Source organism: Mobula birostris, chromosome 1, assembly GCF_030028105.1.
Source record: "Mobula birostris isolate sMobBir1 chromosome 1, sMobBir1.hap1, whole genome shotgun sequence".
NCBI classification, from domain to species: Eukaryota; Metazoa; Chordata; class Chondrichthyes; order Myliobatiformes; family Myliobatidae; genus Mobula; species Mobula birostris.
This window is the reverse complement of record NC_092370.1, coordinates 5,368,929-5,393,084: the sequence shown is the minus strand read 5'-3', so window position 1 is coordinate 5,393,084 and position 24,156 is coordinate 5,368,929. Positions and strand designations below refer to the sequence as shown.

General features: G+C 41.6%; 1 protein-coding gene across 3 annotated transcripts in view; it reads right to left on the bottom strand.

The window, feature by feature from the left end:
- The window catches only part of virma (vir like m6A methyltransferase associated), a 141,165-nt gene that overhangs the window by 36,230 nt on the left and 80,779 nt on the right, over window positions 1-24,156 (bottom strand). For all 3 annotated transcript variants that reach the window (XM_072251837.1, XM_072251846.1, XM_072251855.1), the window contains exons 14-18: window positions 22,590-22,825; window positions 16,380-16,632; window positions 14,834-15,051; window positions 8,128-8,260; window positions 3,931-4,083 (exon numbers count right to left, since the gene is read on the bottom strand). In XM_072251837.1, coding sequence (XP_072107938.1) covers window positions 3,931-4,083; window positions 8,128-8,260; window positions 14,834-15,051; window positions 16,380-16,632; window positions 22,590-22,825 — 993 coding nt within the window. The remainder of the gene's footprint in view (window positions 1-3,930; window positions 4,084-8,127; window positions 8,261-14,833; window positions 15,052-16,379; window positions 16,633-22,589; window positions 22,826-24,156) is intronic.

Sequence of the window (24,156 nt, the reverse complement as noted above, 5' to 3'; positions counted from 1 at the left end):
TGGAGGGATAGGTTAGTAAATTTGCTGATGACACAAAGGTTGGGGGTGTTGTGGGTAGTGTGGACGGCTGTCAGAGGTTACAGTGAGACACTGATACGATGCAAAACTGGGCTGAGAAGTGGCAGATGGAGTTCAAACCAGATAAGTGTGAAGTGGTTCATTTGGGTAGGTCAAATATGATGCCAGAATATAGCACTAATGGTAAGGCTCTTGGCAATGTGGAGGATCAGAGGGATCTTGGGGTCCGAGTCCATAGGACACTCAAAACTGCTACGCAGGTTGACTCTGTGGTTAAGAAGGCATATGGTGCATTGGCCTTCATCAAACATGCAGTTGAGTTTAAGAGCCGAAAGGTAATGTGGCAGCTATATAGGACCCTGGTCAGACCCCACTTGGAGTACTGTGCTCAGTTCTGGTTGCCTCACTACAGGAAGGATGTGGAAACCATAGAAAGGGTGCAGTGGAGATTTACTGGATGGGGGAGCATGCCTTATGAGAATAGGTTGAGTGAACTCGGCCTTTTCTCCTTGGAGCGACGGAGGATGAGAGGTGACCTGATAGAGGTGTATAAGATGATGAGAGACATTATGTGGATAGTCAGAGGCTTTTTCCCAGGGCTGAAATGGCTAACACAAGAGGGCACAGTTTTAAGGTGCTTGGAAGTAGGCACAGAGGAGATGTCAGGGTAATTTTTTTTTATGCAGAGTGTGGTGAGTGTGTGGAATGGGCTGCCAGAAACGGTAGTATAGACAGATACGATAGGGTCTTTTAAGAGACTCGTGGATAGGTACACAGAGCTTAGAAAAATAGACGGTTATGGGTAACCCTAAGTAATTTCTATTGCTCGGCACAGCTTTGTGGGCTGAATGGCCTGTATTCTGCTGTAGGCTTTCTATGTTTCTATTATTATTTAAATGGCAAAAATTGCAGTACGCTGCTGTGCAGAGGGACTTGGGAGTGCTTGTGCATGAGTCACAAAGGGTCAGTTTACAGGTGCAGCAGTCCATCAAGAAGGCAAATGGGATGTTGGCCTTCACTGCTAGAGGGTTTGAATTGAAGAGCAGGAAGGTTATGCTGCAACTATACAGGGTACTGGTGAGGCCGCACCTGGAGTACTGTGTGCAGTTCTGGTCTCCTTACTTGAGGAAGGATATACCGGCTTTGGAGGTGGTGCAGAGGAGGTTCACCAGGTTGATTCCAGAGGTGAAGGGGTTAGACTATAAGGAGAGATTGCTTGGGACTGTCTCGCTGGAATTCAGAAGAATGAGAGGAAATCTTATAGAAACATATAAAATTATGGAAGGGATAGATAAGGTAGAGGCAGGAAAGCTGTTTCTACTGGTAGGTGAGACAAGAACTAGGGGGACATAGCCTCAAGATTCGGGAGAGTAGTTTTAGGACAGAGATGAAGAAGAACTGCTTTGCCGAGAGAGTGGTGAATCTCTGAAATTCTCTGCCCAATGAAGCAGTGGAGGCTATCTCAGTAAATATATTTAAGACAAGGTTGGATAGATTTTTGCATAGTAGGGGAATTAAGGGTTATGGGGAAAAGGCAGGTAGGTAGAGATGAGTCCATGGCCAATTCAGCCATGATCTTATTGAATGGCAGAGCAGGGTCATCAGGCCAGATGGCCTACTCCTGCTCCTATTTCTCATGTTCTTAAAGAAACTTGTTAGAAATCTATGACAGAGAACAAATGAATGGAGGGAATCTAAAACAAGGGAGAACACTGGCAAAATCAAACAGATCAGGCATGAACTTGGAGAAAAATTGAGTTAATATGACAGGCGTACAGCTGTAAAGAATTATGAGGATTTCCAGGAGTTGAATTGAAACAAGTATTAGTTGCTTATCCTCAAGCTTACACTGTACATTGAAGTCTCCAACCAGGCAACATCGATTTCTCTAACTTCTGGTAACTACTTCCCTCTGTCTTCCCACCCCTCTAACACCTCTGGCCCCTTCACCCCTTCTCTTTCCCCTGCCAGCTCCTGGAACCAGTCCATCTTCCTCCCTCTGGTCCCACACCTCCCACCCTTTCTTCCATGGTCCACTGTCCTCTCCTATCAGATTCCTTCTTCTTTTGTCCTTTGTCTCTTTCACTCATCACCTTCCAGCTCCTTACATCAGCCCTGCCTTCCATACCTTCTTGCTTTCACTCTCTCACCTGGATTCACCTATTATACTCCAGCCCCTCCCCTTTTATTCTGATATCTGCCCTTCTCCTTTCTGTTAGACTAGGAGGCTTAGGAGCAGAATTAGGCTATTTGGCCCTTCGAGTCTGCTTTGTCATTCCATCATGGCTGATTTATTATCCCCCTCAATCCCATTCTTCTGCCTTCTCCCCATGATCTTTTTCACCCTGACTAAGAAAGCTCCACTTTAAAATAACATGGCCTCCACAGCCATCTATTGAAATGAATTCCACAGAGTCATTGGTTAGTAAAAACTGCCAAGAGGATCACCAGGGTGTCCCTCTCCCCTATTTGTGTCATTTACCAGGAGCAAAGGGCCCAAGGCTTGTTGAGGATCCCTACCACCCATCCACAATTACCTTGACCAACTACCATCAGGAAGGAGGTACAGGAGCTTTTGGACTAGGACTGCCAGACTGGGTAACAGCTTCTTCCCTCGGGCTGAGAGACTAATAAGTACCCTGCCACCACCGAGGTTTTGTCACTAGGACAGTGAGCTGTTTACTGTTTACCTGCGCTGGGCAGGACATGCATTCAGAATTATATTTTATTAACTTACTTGTGGTAATACTTTGTTCCATGTGATATATGTTGTGTGCTGCACCACAGTCCGGAGAAATGTAGTTTTATTTGGTTGACTGTATGTGCAGTCAGATGACAATAAACTCAAGCTTGATTCACCACTCTCTGGCTAAAGAAATCCCTTCTCAGCTCTGTTCTGATGGGATGCCCTTTTACTATAAGGCCATGCCCTGTGGCCCTAGGCTCTTCCACTATTGAAAATTTCCTTTTCATGTCCATTTCCAGTCCTGATAAAGGGCCTTGCACAAAAAGGTCAACTGTTCATTTCCCTTCATGGATGCTGCCTGACCAGCTGATTTGGAACACTCAGTGTTTAAGACACAGCTTTGCCCCCTCTGTCATCAGATTTCCGAATGGTCCATGAATACAGCCTCATTAGTTTCTTCTCCTTTTGTACTACTTATTGATTACATGTAATCATGTAATCATCTTAATGTGACTTATAGTAATATTTAAGTAACGCACTATACTGCTGTTGTGAAACAACAAATTTCACGATGTAAGTCAGTGATAAAAAAAAATCCTGATTCTGAGTTCCTCCAGTATTTTGTGTGCATTGCTCTATTTTTCCAGCAATTGGCCTGTCTCGTGTCTCCACTGCACATTGGTAGAACCACAAAGAAGGCTAAAGATGGAGCTCTGCGTTGGAATAAGATGCAGAATTAAAGTGATAGGTAATTGACAGCCATTTAAAAACTATCCAGGAAAGAATTTAACTTCTTATTTTCCTTGGACATGCTGAACCAAATAAATTTAGTAATAAAAAATCTTGCCTCTCACTTCTTTGAAATTACCCCCCCCATCTTAAAATGTATGCCCTCTGGTATCAGTCATTACAATCCTGGGAAGAAGATACTCCCCGTCTACCTGTGCCTCATGATCTTATAAACCTCTAACAGATCTGCCTTTAGCCTCTGCTGCTCCAAAGAAAACAACCCAAATTTCTCCAACTTCCCCCCCCCCCCCCGCATTACAGCACGTGTCTTCTAATACAGGCATCTCTTACGATGTTACGGATTCTCATCATTAGGCTCCAGATAAAAGAGATAATATTCATGAGAAATAAAAATAGCATTTTACACTGCCATCATTTCAAAAACTTAAACACAGATGTGCTGCTGAAGAAAATCTATACAAACAGAAAACTCCTACCGTTACAACTTTATCCAGTTCCAGCAGCAAGTGATCGTCAGTAGATTCTTTCCACTTTAAAAGCTGCTTCACTTCTGCAGCACTGAGGGCAGAAGATCGGGGGGTCTGGAGCCCGTCTACCTCCATAGGACCACCTTCTTCTCCACAGCTGGCCTACGGGACAATTACAAGCACCATTCAATCAAACTTATCCACAATTAATTTAATACACATACATGACATATAAAGAGGATGCAGTCCAAGTTGCATGCCATCTTGGACAATGTCTCCCATCCACTACATAATGTACTGGTTGGGCACAGGAGTACATTCAGCCAGAGACTCATTCCACCGAGATGCAACACAGAGCATCATAGGAAGTCATTCCTGCCTGTGGCCATCAAACTTTACAACTCCTCCCTTGGAGGGTCAGACACCCTGAGCCAATAGGCTGGTCCTGGACTTATTTCCTGGCATAATTTACATATTACTATTTAACTATTTATGGTTTTATTACTATTTAATTATTTATGGTGCAACTGTAACGCAAACCAATTTCCCCCGGGATCAATAAAGTATGACTACTATATGTACTTTGATTATAAATTTCCTTTGAACTTTGTCACCATATACAATTCTGAGATTGTATTTACTGTGAATGTCCACAAGAAAATTAAAGAAACACAACAGAATCAATGAAAAGTCACAAAGATGAACTAAGAAACATGCAAAAGACAACAAACTCTTCAAACACAAAAAGAAAAATAAATAAGCAATAAATATCGAGAACATGAGATGAAGAGTTCTTGAAAGTGAATCCATAGGTTGTGGGAACAGTTCCATGGTGGGGCAAGTGAAGCTGAGTGAAGTTATCCCTCTGATTCAACAGCTTGATGGTTGAGGGCTAATAACTGCTCCAGAACCTGGTGGTGTGGTCCTGAAGCCCCTGTACCTCCTTCCTGATGGCAGCAGTGAGAAGAGTATATTGTACTTCAACCCACAGCAGTACTGCTTTTCCACAACAAATTTTCTATTATTCCTGTCTGTCTCTCAAATTTACCAATTCCAATAATATCATGAACTTTAAGATCATAAAAAAATTACAAAATATCATCAACACAGATTTTATTAACCCGATGAACCACATCCTTTCATTTCCAAATGACTAAGCCCAAAGTTTAATTATCTACAAATTTGCTCTTTACACAACTGTTGCTGGCAAATCTCAGATTGTGATGAGATGTACTGGAGTAAGAGGTCAGCTGGTTGAGTGCTGTTGCAACAACAAACTTGCACTCAACACCAGTAGGAGCAAAGGAATTGATTACGGACTTCACGAAGGGGAAGTCAAGGGAACACACATTAGTCCTCATTGAGGGATCAGCAATGGAAAAGTAAACAGTTACAAGTTCCTGGGTGTCAACATCACTGAAGATCTATCCCTGGCCCAACATATTGATGCAATTATGAAGAAGACAAGCCAGAGGCTATACTTCAATAGAGTTTGAGGAGATTTGGTTTGTCACCAAAGACTTTTGCAAATTTCTACAGGTGTACTGTGAAAAGCATTCTAATTGGTTGCATCACCGTCTGGTACAGAGGGGCCACCGCACAAGATCAGAACAAGCTGCAGGAAGTTGTAAACTGAGCTAGCTCCATTGTGGGCACTACATGGAGAACATCTTCAAAAGACGGTGCCTCAATAAGGCAGCAGCCATCATCAGAAGACGCCCTCATCTCATTAGGAAGGATACAAGAACCTGAAGACACACACTGAGCGTTTTAGAAACAGTTTCTACCCCTCCAGCAGCAGATTTCTGAACAGTTCAGGAACACTACTAAACTATTTTGCTCTCTTTTTGCACTATTTATTTTGTATATGTTCTTACTGTAATTTATATTAACTGTTTCATAATGCACTGTACTACTGTTGCAAAACATATTCACAACAAATATCAGTGGTAATAAACCTCATTCAGATTCAAGCAACTAATTATGTAAATAGCAAGTGTTCTTAAACTCTAAAAGCACTTTGTGTGGTTTGTAACTAATCCCTTCTAGGTGCTGGGGTAGTGGTAGTGGCAGACATATTAGGGACAACTAAGAGACTCTTAATCACGTGGATCATGAAAAGATGGAGGGCTATGTGGAAAGGAAAGGTTAGATTGATCTTAAGATTAGGTTAAAAGTCAGCACAACATTGTGGGGCAAGGGGCCTGTAATGTTCTATGCTCTAATTAACAATGTTAACGGAAGACTATGAGTTCAATCAACAGTTTAATGGGAATTGAACCAAGGAGCAGGAGGTGGTTCTCGATGAGAATTTGGCGCTGTGACTAAAACGATATACCCAACTACTGCACAAAAGAGCTCTGACATTTATGTGCACATTTAGACTGATTTGTTATTTCCCGACGACGGTAACTGTGCATAGGGCAATATTTGCACAGCATTCACTACTATTAATGTTCCCTCATCTGAACACCTCAACCTTCCTCTTTGGTTGAATCCAAATCATACTGACCCTAGATGTGTGATGCTGAGTCTCGTGGCTGATAGACAGCCAACGAGCCGAGTTTGTGATGAGCCCCAGTGAATGGGTTACAGATGAAACAAATACCTCTGCAAAGGCCTCTCCAATTTCCTCTCTAGACTTCTAAAAAGTCCAAGGATGCACTTAGTCAGGCCTGGGGATTTATCTCCCTTAATATGATACAAGGCTGCAAAAACCTCCACCATTAATAAGTGTTCTCCAAAACATCTCAAGTATCTCATGAGCAACTACGACTTGTTCCTCAGTGAACATGGAGGAGAAATATTTGTTACTAATCAGAATCAGGTTTATTATCACCGGCATGTAACGTGAAATTTGTTAACTTAGCAACAGCAGTTCAATGCAATACATAATAGAGAAAGAAAAATTTTTTAAAAGTGAAATAAAAATAATAAGTAAATCAATTACAGTTTACATATATTCAATAGATTTATGTAAAGTGTGAAAAACAGAAATACTGTATATTAAAAAAAGCGTGAGGCAGCATCCAAGGGTTCAATGTCCATTTAGGAATCGGATGGCAGAGGGGAAGAAACTGTTCCTGAATCGCTGAGTGTGTGTCTTCAGGCTTCTGATGGTAACAGTGAGAAAACGGCGTGCCTTGGGTGCTGGAGGTCCTTAATAATGGATGCTGCCTTACTGAGACACCACTCCCTGAAGATGTCCTGGGTACTTTGTCACACATATCCTCATGCTCGAGACATAGGAAGCCCTGCTGATCTCTAAGAAGGCCAAGTCACTCCCTAGCCACCCTTTTCTTAATGTAGTTATAGAACCTCCTGGGATTTTCCTAACCATACCTGCCAGATCCATCTCTCTTTGCCCTGATATCCCTCCAGTATTCTTAAGTGTTTTATAGTCATCAAGGGATTTGTTCAATCTCAATCTTTGGAACCCAACGTATGCTTCTTCTTTCTCTCACCAGATCCTCAATATCTCTCATCAGCCACGATTCCCTGAACTTGCCCGATTTACCCTTCAAACTAACAGGGACTCTAATCTATCAGCTGATCTAGCCTTTTCCATCACTATCTTAAAACTAACAGAATTAGGATCATTAGAGCAAATGTGCTCCCTGGCTGTTACCTCAGTGACTTACCCTGTCTTGTTCCCTAAGAGGGAAACAAAAGCTTAAAAAGACTACTTTATTTATCACATGCACATTGAAACATACAGTCAAATGCATCACTTGCCTCAAATCAAATCAGTGAGCATTGTGCTGGGCCAGCCCACAGGTGTTGCCACACACTTGGACCAACATAGCATGCCTACAACTTACTAACCCTAACCTGTATGCCTTTGAGCATGAAATTAAAACGGAGAAAATCCATGTGGTCACAAAAAGAATGCACAAATGCCTTACAGAGAGTGGTGGGAATTGAATCCCAACTGGAGATCGCCGGCACTGTAAAGCAATTGCACTAACTATGGTGTGGTGTTGAGGAGATCCAGTACTGCACTCTCCTGCGCAGGGCTCAATGTATTGTCTCATTTACCTATACCCCAAACAGTAAAGATTTGAACACTATCTGATTTTACAGTAAAATGCACCAATCACAAATATCATTATGCCATGTTTTAAAAAGGCACAACTATAAATGTAGAATTGTTACGATCTTTTTTAAGCTGAAGTACTGATGAAATAAGTTATACTTATCACTTACCAAATTGTCTGTATTTATGATCTGCCGCAGGAAGTCCAACAACGTGGAAGCCACGTCAGCCATTTCTTTGTTGAAATTATGAACCACACGTTTTAGCAGGGAATAAAGTGCGTTATTAAATTGTCTCAAAGCACTATTAGGAGAGAGAAAAAGATTAAACCCATTCAGGTTAATTACATGTTCATATTCAAGCTTTTTCCAACATTTATTTGTTCACATAGGTAAACTTGCACAAGATTTTCAAAAGATTAAAATATCAGCAAAATTAACAAACTCCCATTATGGTAATGACTCTTTCAGTTATGTTTAAAAACTAGCTTTATTTGCCACATGTACATTGAAACATACAGTGAAATGCGTCGTTTGCATCAAATCATATCAGTGAGGATTGTGCTGGGGTGTACACGTACATGTGTCTCCATGCTTCCAGCATCAACATAGCTAGAACTCAGTAACCCTAATTGGTACATCTTTGGAATGCAGCAGGAAAGTGGAGCACCTGGAGGAAACGCACGTGGTCATGGGAATAAAGTACCACTCATTACAGACAGCAGCGGTAATTAAACCCTTATTGCTAGCGTTGTAAAGTGCTGCGCTAGCTAGTACACTACTACGCTGCACACATTACATAGTGCATCAAACTGGTTGCATCACAATGTCTAGTATGGAGGGACCACTGCACAGGATCAGAAAAAGCTGCAAAGGACTGTAAACCCTGCCAATTCCATCATGGCCACTAACCTCCCCACCACTGAGGACATCTTCAAAAGTCGATGCGTGAAGAAAGCTGCATCCATCTTTAAGGAACCTCACCAGCCAGGACGTGCCCTCTTCTCACTGCTACCACCAGAGAGGAGGTACAGGAGCCTGAAGACACACTCAACCTTTTAGGAACAGTATCTTCTCCTTCACCATCAGATTTGTGAAAGTGACCAATTGCAGAAAACTGCAAAGGTGCACAGGCATGCCAACAAATCAGAAGACAACTGACAGACAATTGTAGCAGTTAGCGCACTGCCTTACACTGCCAGCAATCACTGATGGGATTCAATTCCCACTACTGTGTGTAATGAAATTGTACGTTCACCTTGTGACAGCGTGGGATTCCTCTAGCTGCTCCAGTTTCCTCCCACAGTCCAAAAATGTATGAGTTGGAGGTATTAAGTTCTGAGCATACTATGTTGGCACTGGAGGCGTGATGACACTAGCACAATCCTCGGTGATGTGATTTGATGCAAATGACGCATTCACTGTATGTTTCAACATACATGTGACAAATACAGCTAATCTCATCTTTAGAAACATATGCTAAGTGATGATATTTTAAAAAGTGAAAGGTATATGCATATGGTTAAAATAACAATAATCTTGAATTTGAACTTGAACTTGGAAAGTACCTCCAAGCAGAGTGTCAAGCATCAAAAGTTAGCACAGACAAGACAGTTACAGCAAGATGTCAAATTTGGTTTTGTATCAAGAGATGCTGAATACCAAATCAAAAAGGTAGCACTGAACTTGCAAAAGATCTTGGGCTAAATTTGAAGTCCTCTGTTCAGATAGGATTAGAATACAAGAGCAAGGATATAATGCTGAGGCGTTATGAGGCATTGTTCAGGCCACACATGGAGAATTGTGAGCTAAGAAAAAAATGTGCTGGCATTGGACAGGGTCCAGAGGGGATTCATGAGTATGATTCTGGGAATAAAAGTGTTAACATATGAGGAGAATTTCATGGCTCTGGGCCTGTACTCACTGCAGTTTAGAAGAATGAAGGTGGCTCTCATTGAAACCTATCAGATATTGAAGGGCCCGGATAGAGTAGACGTGGAGAAGATGTTTCCTATAGTGGGGGAGTCTAGGATCAGAGGGCACAACTTCAGATTAGAGGGACGTCCACTTAGAACAGAGATGAGGAGAAATTTCTTTAGCCAGAGGGTGGTGAATCTATGGAATTCATTGCCACGGACGGCTATGGAGGCCACGTCATTAGGGTTATTTAAGGCGGAGGCTGATAATTCTTGATTAGTAAAGGGCATCAAAGGGAGAAAGCAGAATGGGGTAGAATGGTGTAAATCAGCCATGATGGAATGGCAGAACAAACTCGATGGGTTGAATGGCCCAATTCTGCTCCTATGTCTTATGGCTAACCCAAATTATCCTTAAAAGAATTATTTTCTTAAAAGTTATTTTTCTTAAATTTCTCTGATTTCTCAGAAGCAGCAGCAGAAAGTTGTAAACTCATCAAGCTCCATCACAGGCACTAGCCTCCCCAGCATCCAGAACGTCCTCAAAAGCAACGCCTCAAGAAGGCAGTATCCAACATTAAGGACGCCTATCACCCAGGACATGCCCTCTATTCTCGTTGCTACCATCAAGGAGGTACAGGAGCCTAAAGACACACACTCAATATTTTAGGAACAGCTTCTTCCCCACCACCATCAGATTTCTGAATGGACACTGAACCCATGAACACTACCATGTACTTTTTTTTTTGCACTACTTACTTAATTTAATTTTTTTAGTTTTGCAAGATGGTGCATGCGCACATGGTGACATTCTGGGGGCTATGTATTTTAATTGATTCTATTAAAATTATTAATCTGTTAGGATCAATTGAGTGTGCCTGCAAGAAAGTGTATCTCAGGGTTGTATATGGTGAGATATCTGGCCTCTTGATAATAAATTTACTTTAAATTTTATATATATATTTTTTTCTCAGTGTAATTTATAATTTTTTTATTATCATGTATTGCAATGTACTGCTGCCACTAAACATCAAATTTCATGACATGTGCCAGTGAATCAAGCCTAATTCTGATTCTGAAAAAGGAATCAAAACTGAATGAGCTATTCAAATATATTACACAGTTCCCCATCATAGCCTTGCAAGAGAATAGGGTACAAAATCAGCACCAGAAACTGTAAGCCACCACCTATAAGCTGAGCACCAAAGACTAGCATTCCAGGAAGATACAATGAGGACATTACTTCAGCAGCCATTTCAATATACTGTGAAGATGAGAAGTCGAGCTTTAGACTTTGTCCTTTCATTAATTTATTCTAATGATATCCCTTCAAAGCACCATGAATTCTCAACTTTAGAACATAGAACAGCACAGGAACAGGCCCTTTGGCCTACAATGTTGTGGCAAACCAATTAAGTTAGTAATCAAATGGCCAACTAAACTAATCCCTTCTGCTCACACAATGTCCATATACTTTCAATTTCCTCACATTCATCTGCCTATCGAAATGCTTCTTAAAAAGTCTCTAATGTATCTGCCTCTACCACCACCCCAGGCAGCGCATTCCAGGCACCCACCACTCTCCGTGTAAAAAAAAAACCTGCCCCTCACATCTCTTTTGAAATTACTCCCTCTCACCTTAAACACATGCTCTCTGGTATTAGGCATTTCATCCCTTATAAAAGACAGTGTCTGTCTATTCTATCTATGCCTCTCATAATCTTATAACCCTCAGATCTCCCCTCAGTCTCCATCGCTCCAGAGAAAACATCCTTAGTTTATTCAGCCTCTCATGATAGCACATGTCCTCTAATCCAGCCAGCATCTTGATGAACCTCTTCTGCACCCTCTCCAAAGCCTTCCTATAGTGGGATGACCAGAACTGTATGCAATTCTCCAGATATGCCCCAACTAGAGTTTTACAAAGGTACAACATGTTAATCAGTAAATTATCGGTGAGTGCTAAATTTTAGTAATGACTAGACAACGGGGTGACCCGTTGGGGCACCCTTTGAGAGAAGGGTAGTGCAGTCTGATGTGACCAGAATGAACATTAAATTTTCCTGAATGCTATTGGTATCACTTTGCTTTGGAAACTGAAGTAGAAAACCTCAGTTTATTAAAGAAGAACGATGTGTAGCAAAGCAAATATAGCTTCTCCTCATTTAACGAAGGACACTTTTGATGGCATCATTTCCGGTTTATCTGCCATCCTCGTGCCTCTCGTTGTCTTTCTGGAGGTGTGCATGCCTCTCCTCCCCTGTCTCTTCTTCTCTCATCTTTTTTTGTCCTGACTCTTTGATCCTGGAGTCATGCGGCCCTGGCCTCATCCAAATCTTAGAACAATTTGGCGCCATCTCTTGACCATACGGCATAATTAGGCTGACCATTTTTTTTTAACCCTAATGCTGGATAGAAGATACGAAGCAGTAATACCAAAGGATGCTGATTATTATTGATGATGTGGTTGGTGCTCTTCTAAATGGACGTGATATAGTCACTGCTGTCCTTTGACTGCAGCAAAGGGTTTTATGGATGTCTCGAAGTACGTCATTACAATAAGATTTAATAATCTCTTTTTGATGGGTGGCAGTTAGATCTGTCCCAATCCTGCACATGCTGATGGTGATGAGCAGAATGTGACCCCTCGAAATAGAGCTGCCCTGCCCTTTTGCTCCAGTAGGTGTCGCTGCTGAGGCTGGCCGTGTACATGCGTCGGGCTGTCGCGTCCCGATTTCTACGATGGCGGATTGGCTCTCAGGTTAAAAGGGAGCCTGTTGATTTTTGCTAATAAGCAATTTTATACGAATATATAACCCTGACCTTTGCCGGCACTCTGTAAGTTAGCGCATTTTAATTCGATTTAGCCAAAAAAAGTGCCGCTGTAATGCACCGTTTGTGCTAATTGGAGGACACAGACAGACAGACGGACAGAGCATGAGAGTTTTAGTATTATATAGATAACAATTCTAACAATGGTTGATTCTTACAGGAACCTACTGCAGAGGAGATTTGAGAGAATGTTGCCGGGATTCAAGGGACTGAATTATGGACAGAGGGTGAGCAGGTTGGAGCTTTTATTTCACTGGAGTGTAGGAGATCTCATTAAAACCTATCAAGTCTTCAAAGGCATAGTTAGAGGAATTTTCCTGTAACGGGGGAAGTCTAGGGCAGAGGGCACAACTTTACAAAAGACGGACATCCATTTAGAATAGAAGATGAGTAGGAATTTCTTTAGCCAGAGGGTGGTGAATCTGTGGAACTCGTGGCCACAGATGGGTGTGGAGACTGAGTCATTGAGTGTATTTAAGGTGGAGGTTGATAGATTCTTGATGTCCAATAACCCATTTTGGAATTAAGACTCATCTTCGGGGGTAATTGAATGGTCCAAACAGTACAAATTGAATTATCCTGTTTGCACCTATCCTGTGAGGCACCATGGTGGTATAGCAGTTAGCACAACACTATTACACTCAAGGGTTTGGACTTCAGTTCTGGCATCACCTGTAAGGAGTTGGAATATCCTCCCTGTGAACTTCCCCCGGATGCTCCCGTTTCCTCCCAGTCCAAAGACTTACCAGTCATTGTAAATTGTCTTGTGATTTGGCAAGGGTTAAGTCGGCGTGTTGCTCGGCAGTGTGGCTCGTTTGAGCCAGAAGGGCCTGTTCTAAGCTGTATCTCTAACTAACAAACTACATAAATGACTTTTACCATTACTGACATGTTATCTTAGACTGTAATTATTGGCTAACTACGATTCTTTCAAATGGAATAAGATCTTGGCGGGAGGAGAAGATGGCAGTGCAACGCAGTTTGCAGTGGCCACTCCGGTGGTGATGTCTATTATTTGTCAAGTAGGGTGCCGTGCACAATCCTGATCTGATGGAGACAGATGTGAGCACGGAGGAACATCTAGTGAAACTTCTGAAATGCCTGCTTTGCTGCTGCTGCTACTGTGTGATCCAGAATCTCCGGAGGAGAAGGCCCCGAGTCCTCCGCTTTGCTTGTTGCTCGGCAGCCCGGCGAGGTCAAAGCGGTCGGCAGAGGATGGTGCTCGGAGAGGCTGTGTCGGAGGCTTGAAGTTTTTGGACGGACTCAGAGTCTGCTGCGGTCAGGTGCTTCCAATGGTGCTGCATCGGCAAGTTGGCAGCGCTTGGAGGTTCATGGCAGGGAGAGCTCCTCCCTTCTGCCGCCTGCGTGGGATGATGAGTCTATCGGGACTTTGAGACTTTTTTTTACCGTGCTCATGGTCTGCTCTTTATCAAATTATGGTATTGCTTTGCACTGTTGTAACTATATGTTATAATTATGTGGTTTTGTCAGTTTTAGTCTTGGTTTGTCCTGTGTTTTCTTATGATATCATTCTGGAGGAACGTTGTATCATTTTTTAATGTATGCATTTCTAAATGACAATAAACCAGGACTGAGTGTTCTCATAATCTAATCTAATCCTCTTCACCTCATCAGAAGCTTATTCAGAGCAAATCCACTCATGCCACCATTTTAATTAGCAGCTTACAATTATTTGAACAATTTGAAAGACCCTCTCAGCCCCATTCTCCTGCTTTCTTCCCATAACCTTTGATGTCCTTATTAATCAAGAACCTATCAACCTCCGTTTTAATTATACCCAATGACTTGGCCTCCACAGTCATCTGTGGCAATGAATTCAACATTCACCACCACTGGCTAAAGAAATTCCTCCTCATCTCTGTTCTAAATGGAATCTGAGGCTCTGACCTCTGGCCCTAGACTCCCCCTGCTATAGGAACCATTCGCTCAATGAGATTTCCCCTCATTCTTTTATAGAGTACAGACCCAGAGACATCAAATGTTTCTCACATGTTAACTCTATAATAATTTTGCCATGATGGAATGGCGGAGCAGACTTGATGAGCCGAATGGCCTATTTCTGCTTCTATGCCCTATGGTCTTATGGAAAGCGATTCCAAAAACATTACCTCTTCAAATAGAAAAATCCATATTCATGTTCTGCCAAAAATATCATGGTCCTGAGGCAGGTAAGAACTGTGGTAAATGTGGTCTCATTATTAGCCAGTGCTTGCAAGAAAGTATCACAAATTAATGACAAAAACTCTCCACTGGGCAGGGAACTGGACAGCTGCTCCAGGTCAGTACCAGATCCCTCAGATGAATTATTCAAGATTAATGAAATGTCCTGCAAAGGTGGTAAGAATAAAAAAAAACTATTAGAACACTGTTGATACCTTACATTCCACTTGCATTAAAATATAACTCAAGACTCCCCCGTATATTTAAATCTAGTATTTCTACTTCCTATATGTAATATTTTACACTTACTTACATTAAATTTCATCTGCCATTTATCTGTCCACATCTGGATTTTGTTTAGATCTAACTATATTGATTCTGCTGCGTGAAATGTTACCAGCCTGCCCCCCTACTTTTGTGTCATCTGCAAACTTAATTAGTCTATTTGTTATGTGCTTATCCAAATTATTAATGTAAATTTAAAACAGCAGCGCCCCAAAACAGATTGCTGCGGAACCCCACTTTTAACATTTTCTAGGTGTGAAAATGATCCTCTCACCAAACTCGGTGCTTTCTGCTCTTGAGCCGATTCTGCACCCATTCACACATCTTACCCTGAACCCCTACCTCCTGAAATTTGATTATTAACCTCTCATGGGGAACCTTGTCAAAAGCCTTCTGAAAATCCAAGTAAATGATATCAGCCACTCTATTGTTATTATAAAATACTTCTTCATATCTCCAGCACATTAGTAAAACATTATTTCCCCTTTATGAACCCATGCTGGCTTTCTGCTAACATGCCTGTTCTTATCAGCAGCTTTTCCAGCTCATTCTTTATTAACATTTCCATTATCTTACCTGCAATACATGTTAAACTTACTGGTCTATAGTTACCAGGGTCAGTGCAGTCACCCTTGTGTATATTGCAACACATATGTACTTTGTTAATAAATTTGCTTTCAACTTTGAACTCGCTTATACAGAATAAGCAATGTAAAGATTTGTAACTGTTCCTTGATAACTTGGCACTTGTTGGATTAGCATGTACTGTAGAGTTGCTATTTTTCTTGTAGTTTAACTCTCCTAAGCTTGCTTATAATTCTTATATAGTCACCTACTGTAAATACATATAATTATTTCTAGTAATTGTGGTGTAGCTGCTTCTGTATTTTTCTAGAAGCTTCTGAGTGTTTTTTTCTGCAGTAGGTGTTATGCTACTTGAATCTATTTCATAGGTTAATTGTTATGACTGGAGAATTGTTACTGAGTACGAGAATGAAATAACCATGACATATTTTTCTTTGCCTTCCTTGTTTTTCTCTGTTCTGGTAACAATTAGTAAAACGTAAGCAGGTTTTATGCCTCATTCTTTACTTCCAAAGAATCTCTGGATCAATGTCACCTCAGTGAGAAAAGGATCTCCATTTAAATAAGCAGGATAAATGCAAAAGCAATGCGAGTCAACGATCAGCTTTTTAAATAAGAGTTTACCTGGTCACAGAGGGATTGCACTAAAGAAGCAACATACTCAGCACAATGCTGATGATGTACGTTGTCACCCACTGTCCGTAACAATTCCAGCATCTCCCGAAATACTTCTGCAAACCTCTCATCACCCTTGCTTGCTCCACTTAGAAGATGCAGGAGAGCAGCTTTGCAAGCTCCATGGGAAGCTAAGGAATCCAGCAATGCAATTAGCCGTCCAGTCTGGGCAGTGAAGGTCTTCTCTTTCCCTTCTAAAGGACTGTAAGATGAAAGAAGCATTTGAGTACTACGACAAAACATTTCTAATCTGTCTCAAAACAAAGATTTGTGCTGACATTAAGAAAATGTGTTAAGAGCACAAGAACCATAATACATAAGCAAAATTCAGCTCATCGAGTCTACTCCACCATTCCATCAAGGCTGATTTATTATCCCTCTCCACCCCATTCCTCTGCCTTCTCCCCTTAACCTTTGACAACTAATTAATCAAGAACCTATCAACCTCAGTGTTTATCACTCTTCCTAAGAAACCTGGAACAATAGAATATGAATTAGATAGGACCATAAGTTTAATGAGTCATATCACCAAGCTACTTCTAAGAATTTTGATGACAAGAGCCAAAAGTAAGATACAAGCCTATTGGTTGTATTTGTGTGGTTTTGTGAAAGACAAAGGTACAAGAAATGCAATATTGATGTTAAGGATACTATCAGAACGAGCTATTCAAGTGCAAAAAGACTTGTTTGTTTTATCGACTACACAAAAGCATTTGATAAAGTGAAGCACAATAAGTTATTTGAAACATTGCAGAAAACTCTAGATCTAGATTCGAAAGACCTCCGCCTAATCAGAAATCTGTACTGGGAACAAACTGCCGCTGTAAGAATAGATGGAGAAGTAAGTCAGTTTACGAAAATCAAGAGAGGCGTTAGACAAGGGTGTGTTTTCTCCCCTGATTTATTTAACATGTACAGTGAAACAATACTATAAAAAATAAGAGACACCTTGGGAATCAAAGTTGGCTGTGAAAACATCAATAATTTCAGATATGCAGATGACACTGTGTTAATTGCAAGTACAGAGGAAGAACTACAAAACTTAATTGATATAATTGTTGAAGAAAGTGCAAAAATGCATCTACCTATCAATTGCAAAAAGACAGAATGTATGGTGATATCCAAAAAGAAGGAGAATCCTATCTGCAGGCTGAGAATAAATGGGGAAGACATAAAACAAGTACAGAACTCTTGCTACTTAGGAAGCTGGGTGACATCAGATGGCAGGTGCGACATGGAGATCAAAAGAAGAATAGGGATGGCAAAAGACACCTTCACGAGAATGAAGAGTATACTGACCAATACTAAACTAGGCATGACAACCCGCCTCAGAGCACTGAAATGTTCCGTTTATCCAGTTATGTTATATGACTCAGAATGTTGGACAATATCTAGGAACATGAGGAAACGAATTGTAGCAGCAGAGATGTGGTTTTTGAGGAGGATGCAAAGAATATCATGGACAAAACAAATATCTAATGAGGATGTCATGAACAGAGCAAACACAAAAAGAGAAATAATGTATGAGATCATGAAAAGGCAACATAACTTCATTGGACATGTGATTAGGAAAGAGGAGTTAGAATGCATGGTAATTATGGGAAAGATTGAAGGGAAGAAAGCAAGAGGAAGATGATGATGGAGACAGCAGCCAGAGAACTGGAAATGAATACCAATGAATTGATCCACTTGACCCGAAACAGGAGTGTGTGGGCCATGGCAGTCAAAGCTCAAACTGGGCATGGCACCTGATGATGATGATGATGATCAACCTCAATGACTTGACTTCCACAGCTGTCTGTGGCAATGAATTCCACAGATTCATTACCTTCTGACAAAAGAAATTCAGTTAAGTTCAAATTGGCAACAACATCTCCTCCACAATTTCCATCAGCACAGGTGCATCACAAGGCTGTGTGCTTAGCCTCCTGCTCTATTTGCTTTACACTTATGACAGTGTGCTTAGCCCCCTGATCTACTTGCTTTACACTTATGACAGTGTGGCTAAACACAGCTCCAATGCCATTTTTAAGTTTGCTGATGACACCATGATTGCAGGCCGAATTAAAGATGGTGATGAATCAGCATATAGGAGGGAGATTGAAAATTTGGCTGAGTCATCCCACAACAACAATCTCTTATTCAATGTCAGCAAGACCAAGGAGCTGACTATTGCTTCAAGAGGAGGAAAGTGGAACCGGATATCCATGAGCCAGTCCTCATCAGAGGATCAGAGGTGAAGAGGGTCAGCAACTTTAAATTCCTCAGTGTTATGATTTCTGAGGTCCTGTTCTGGGCCCAGCACATAAGGGCAATTGTGAAGAAAGCACAGCAGCATCTCTACTTCCTAAGAGTTTGCGAAGACATGGCATGACATCTAAAACTTTGACAAACTACTACAAATGAGTAGTGCAGAGTATATTGACTGGCTGCTTCATAGCCTGATGGAAACATCAATGCCCTTAAATGGAAATTGTACAAAAAGTAGCAGATACGGACGTGCATCATGGACAAAACCATCCCCACCATTGACTACATCTATACAGAGTGTTGTCACAGGAGAGTAGCATCTATCAGTAAACCTCACCACTTGGGCCATGCTCCCTTCTCATTGCTGCCATCAGGAAGACGATACCAAAGACTCAGGACCCACATCACCAGGTTCAGGAAAACATACTACTCCTCAACCACGAGGCTCTTGAACCAAAGGGGATAACTTCACTCATCCCATCACTGAACTGTTCCCACAACTTATGGACTCAATTTCAGGAACTCTTCATCTCATGTTCTTGATATTTATTATTATTTACTTTTTGTATTTGTACAGTTTTTTGTCTTTTGCACAGTCGTTGTCCAACCTGTTGGTGCTGTCTTTCAATGATTCTATTATGTTTTTTGGATTTATTGAGTATGCCCTGAAGAAAATAAATCTCAGAGTTGTATATGGTGACATATACAGTGGCATGCAAAAGCTTGGGTACCCCGGTCAAAATTTCTGTTACTGTGAATAGTTCAGTGAGTAAAAGTTGAACTGATCTCCAAAAGTCATAAAGTTAAAGATGAAACATTCTTTTCAATAGTTTAAGCAAGATTAGTGTATTATTTTTGTTTTGTACAATTTTAGAGTGAAAAAAAGGAGCATCATGCAAAAGTTTGGGCACGCCAAGAGATTTGAGCTCTCAGATAATTTTTACCAAGGTCCCAGACCTTAATTAGCTTGACAGGGGTATGGCTTGCTCACAGTCATCGTTAGGAAAGGCCAGGTGATGCAAATTTCAAAGCTTTATAAATACGCTGACTCCTCAAACCTTGTCCCAACAATCAGCAGCCATGGGCTCCTCTAAGCAGCTGCCTAGCATGCTGAAAATTAAAATAAATGATGCCCACAAGTATCAAGTATCCACGGCCTCCTCTACTGTCAAGATGAAGCCACACTCAGGTTGGAGGAACAACACCTTATATTCCGTCCCGGTAGCCTCCAACCTGATGGCAGGAACATTGACTTCTCTAACTTCTGTTAATGCCCCACCTCCCCCTCGTACCCCATCGGTTATTTATTTATTTATTTTTCTCTCTCTCCTTTTTCCCCCTCTGTCCCTCTCACTATACTCCTTGCCCATCCTCTGGGCTTCCCCCCCTCCCCCTTTCTTTCTCCCTAGGCCTCCCGTCCCATGATCCTCTCATATCCCTTTTGCCAATCAACTGTCCAGCTCTTGGCTCTGTCCCTTCCCCCTCCTGTCTTCTCCTATCATTTTGGATCTCCCCCTCCCCCTCCCACTTTCAAATCTCTTACTATCTCTTCTTTCAGTTAGTCCTGACGAAGGGTCTCGGCCCGAAACGTCGACTGTACCTCTTTCTATAGATGCTGCCTGGCCTGCTGCGTTCACCAGCAACTTTTATGTGTGTTGCTTGAAATTCCAGCATCTGCAAATTTCCTCATGTTTGCAAAATACTCATTCAGTTCATCTGCTATTTTTTTGTTTTCCCCCATTACTACCTCTCCAGCATTATTTTCCAGTGGTCCAATATCTACTCTCACCTCTTTTATTCTTTATATATCTGAAAAGAAATTTTGGTATACTCTTTTATAGTATTGGCTAGCTTACATTCATATTTCATCTTTTCTCTCCTTATGGCTTTTACTTATTTTCTGTTGGTTTTTAAAAGCATCCCAAATCTCTAACTTCCCACTAATTTTTGCTCTATTATTTGCTTTTATATTGTTTTGACTTCCCTTGTCAGCCATGGTTGTGTCATCCTGCCTTTGGAATACTTCTTCATCTTTGGGATGTATCTATCCTCCGCCTTCCAAATTGCTCCCAGAAACTCCAGCCATTGCTGTTATGCCATCATCCCTGCTAGTGTCCCCTTCTAATCAACTTTGGTCAGCTCCTTTCTCATGCCTCTGTAATTCCCTTTACTCCACTGTAATACTGATACATCTGACTAGTTTCTTACACTCACACTGCAGGGTGAATTCTATCATATTATGATCACGATAGCATCAGCATAAAAATGCCCCTTCAGTCAGCAAATTCTAGATAGCCCATGAATGTCTATTCTACTTCTTTTACATTTATTTTTAATATTGAATGTGTTTCTGAGACTGTTAGAGCCTGCATTTTACTGCTTGGAGAAAGCCTGCGTGATCCAGTGCTTTGCTGCCTCCGAGTAGATTCCGGGAAGCGAGTGAGTACTTGGATGGCCTTGGGGCATGAGCCTATGTTGGACACCATTTCATTGATTAAAGCATCCATTAGCCACCAATTAAAGCATTGAGGAAAATTAAGGCATCAAAGCGAACATGGGAGGCTGGCTGTGTGGCTCGTTGACGCAGACGGGTAGGCCTCTACCTCATATGGTGTCCCTCTCTTTAGATGAATGTCGATGATGTCGGAGAATGGTTCTGTGTCTATGGATTGGACTACTGCATTCACGGACTGTGGACTTTTTCAGACACAGTTTTTATATTCTGTGTATTTTCGCCTGTTCCTTTTCCATTTTGTAGTGCAAGGAGAGGGAGTTTGGGGTTGATGTTCTTGCTGCTTTCTGTTTTTTGGGGTTGTTTAGGGGTCAAAGTTGTGTGAGGAAAGGGGGGTTTGGGGGTTGATGATCAGGATGCAATTCATTTTTGTGTGTAGGAGTGTGTTTGATGTTTCTCTCTGAACGACTTTCATGTTCTTTCTTTGTTTCATGGCTATCTGGAGAAGATGAATCTCAGTTGTATATGGATACGTACTTCAGTAATAAATGAACCTCTGAACCTTTGATCACTGCCTCCTAAGAGTTCCTTTATCTTAAAACTCCCTAATCAAATCTGGGTCATCACACATCACCCAATCCAGAATTGCTTTTCCCCTAGTAGGGTCAACCACAAGCTGTTCTAAAAAGCCATCTCATTTCCTCTCCTGGGATCAAGCACGAACCTAATTTTCCCAATCCCCCATGTTTATCGTAACATTGCCCTTTTCACATGTCTATTTTGTCTTCCAAATCAAAGAAGCTTTTTCAGAATTTTAAAAATATTCCTTAGCAGCTTCCATGAATGAAACACAGAGAAACATACCGCAATAATCAAGTACACAAAATGCTGGAGGAACTCAGCAAGTCAGGCTGAGTATCCATGGAAAGAAGCAACACCTCATATTTCATCTGGGCAGCCTCCAACTTGATGACATGAACACCAAGTTCTCTAACTTCCTGTAATTTCTCCTCCCTCCCCGTCTCTCCCTTTCATTCTCCATTCTTAGTCCCCTCTCATCCCTTCTCTTCTCCTCACCTGCACATCACCACAGTCCCCTATCAGATTCCTCCTTCTTCAGCCCTTTACATCTTCCACCTATCACCTCCCAGCTTCTCACTTCATTGCCACTTCCCCCACCCATCCACATTCCCCGTTGCTTGGTCTCACCAATCACCTGCCAGTTGGCACTCATTTCCCTCCTCCCACTTTCTTATTCTGGCATCTTCCCCTGTCCTTTCCAGTCCTGTTGAAAGGTCTCGCCCTGATAAATCAACTGTGTATTCCCCTCTGTAGATTTGTCTGACCCGCTGAGCTCCTCCAGCATTTTGTGTGCATTGCTCTGGATTTGCAGCACCTGCAAACTCTCTTGACTACAATCAGATAAAATTGCATGAAGTACACGAACAAAAAATTACCTGCTTAATTCTTCAATGATCAGATCTAATACGGTCCTCAGGATAAGAAGGGCTGTGGGAGAAGCCAGATCACAGAGTTGTATGCACACACGTCTGAGAATCTGTTGTAAAGGCTGACAGCTGGATGCAAAGCTGGACCGAACTATCTCCTGCAAAAACTTTCCCTGTATCTGGAGGTGAATACTCCACAGTTTCCTGGTATTCAAGGCAATAGCTACACCTTCTGCTGAAATCGGCTGTCAAATTAAATACAAATCCTCTGGTTAATAAACAAGATACAATAATATATGCCACTCTCAAAAGCTACAAAGATATGCTATATATTAGCAAAATGGCAGCATTAATGTATAAATTGCATTTCAGGTAACAGTATGCTAGAACTTCTGTGACATAGCATACAAAATCAACCTGAGAAAATTGTAGCCATTGCCATCTTCTCAGTGTCATAAAAACTTAGAAGAGAACCCAGATTATGGCCAATATAAGAGGAAATAACTTTAAGGTGATTGGAGGAAAGTATAGGGGACTGTCAGAGGTAAGTTTTTTTTTAAACATGGTGAGTGATGGGTGCATGGAATGCCCTGTCAGGGATGGTGGTAGAGGCAGATACATTAAGAGCATTTAAGAAACTCTTGGGTAGGCACATGAATGATAGAAAAATGGAGGGCTATGTAGGAGGGAGGGGTTAGGAGGGCTACGCAGAAGGGAGGGGTTAAAATAATTTGGCAGGGAGGTGGGAACCAGAGTGAAGGGGCTCAGGATAGGACAAATAATAAAAATGCAAAGATAGCATGCAGGCGGTCAGGAAGGGCAGGCAGATGATAGGACAAAATTGCAGCCAGCAGGGTGAGTATCAGTGCATTAGGGATGCAGAATCAACAGAGGAAGCAAATACAGTACTCGAAATGTTATATCTCAATGCACGGAGTATAAGAAATAAGGTGGATGATCTTGTTGCACTATTACAGATTATCAGGTATTATGTTGTGGCCATCACTTAATTGTGGCTGAAGGATGGCTATAGTTGGGAGCTGAATGCCCAAGGTTACACATTCTATCGGAGGGATAGGAAGGGAGGCAGAGGGAATGGCGTCGATCTGCTGGTAAAGAATGGCATCAAATCAGTAGAAAGATAGGACATAAGAAGATATTGAATCCTTCTGGGTTGAGCTAAGGAACTGCAAGAGTAAAAGGCCTCCAAACAGTAGCTGGGATGTCACAGATCACAGCGATAAATAAAAAAGTCGTGTCAAAAGAGCAATGTTATGATAGTCATGGGAGGTTTCAACATGCAGGTCAATTGGGAAAATCAGGCTGGTAGCGGATCTCAAGAGAGTGAGTTCGTTGAATGCCTAAGAGAAGGTTCTTTAGAGCAATTTGTTGTTGAGCCTACAAGGGGATCAGCTATAGTGGATTGGGTGTGACGTAATAAACTGGAGGATTAGGGAGTTTAAGGTAAAAGAACCCTTCAGAGGCAATGATCACAATATGATTGAGTTCAACTTGAAATTTGATAGGGAGAAAGTAAAGTCTGACATAGCAGCATTTCAGTGCAGTAAAGCAAATT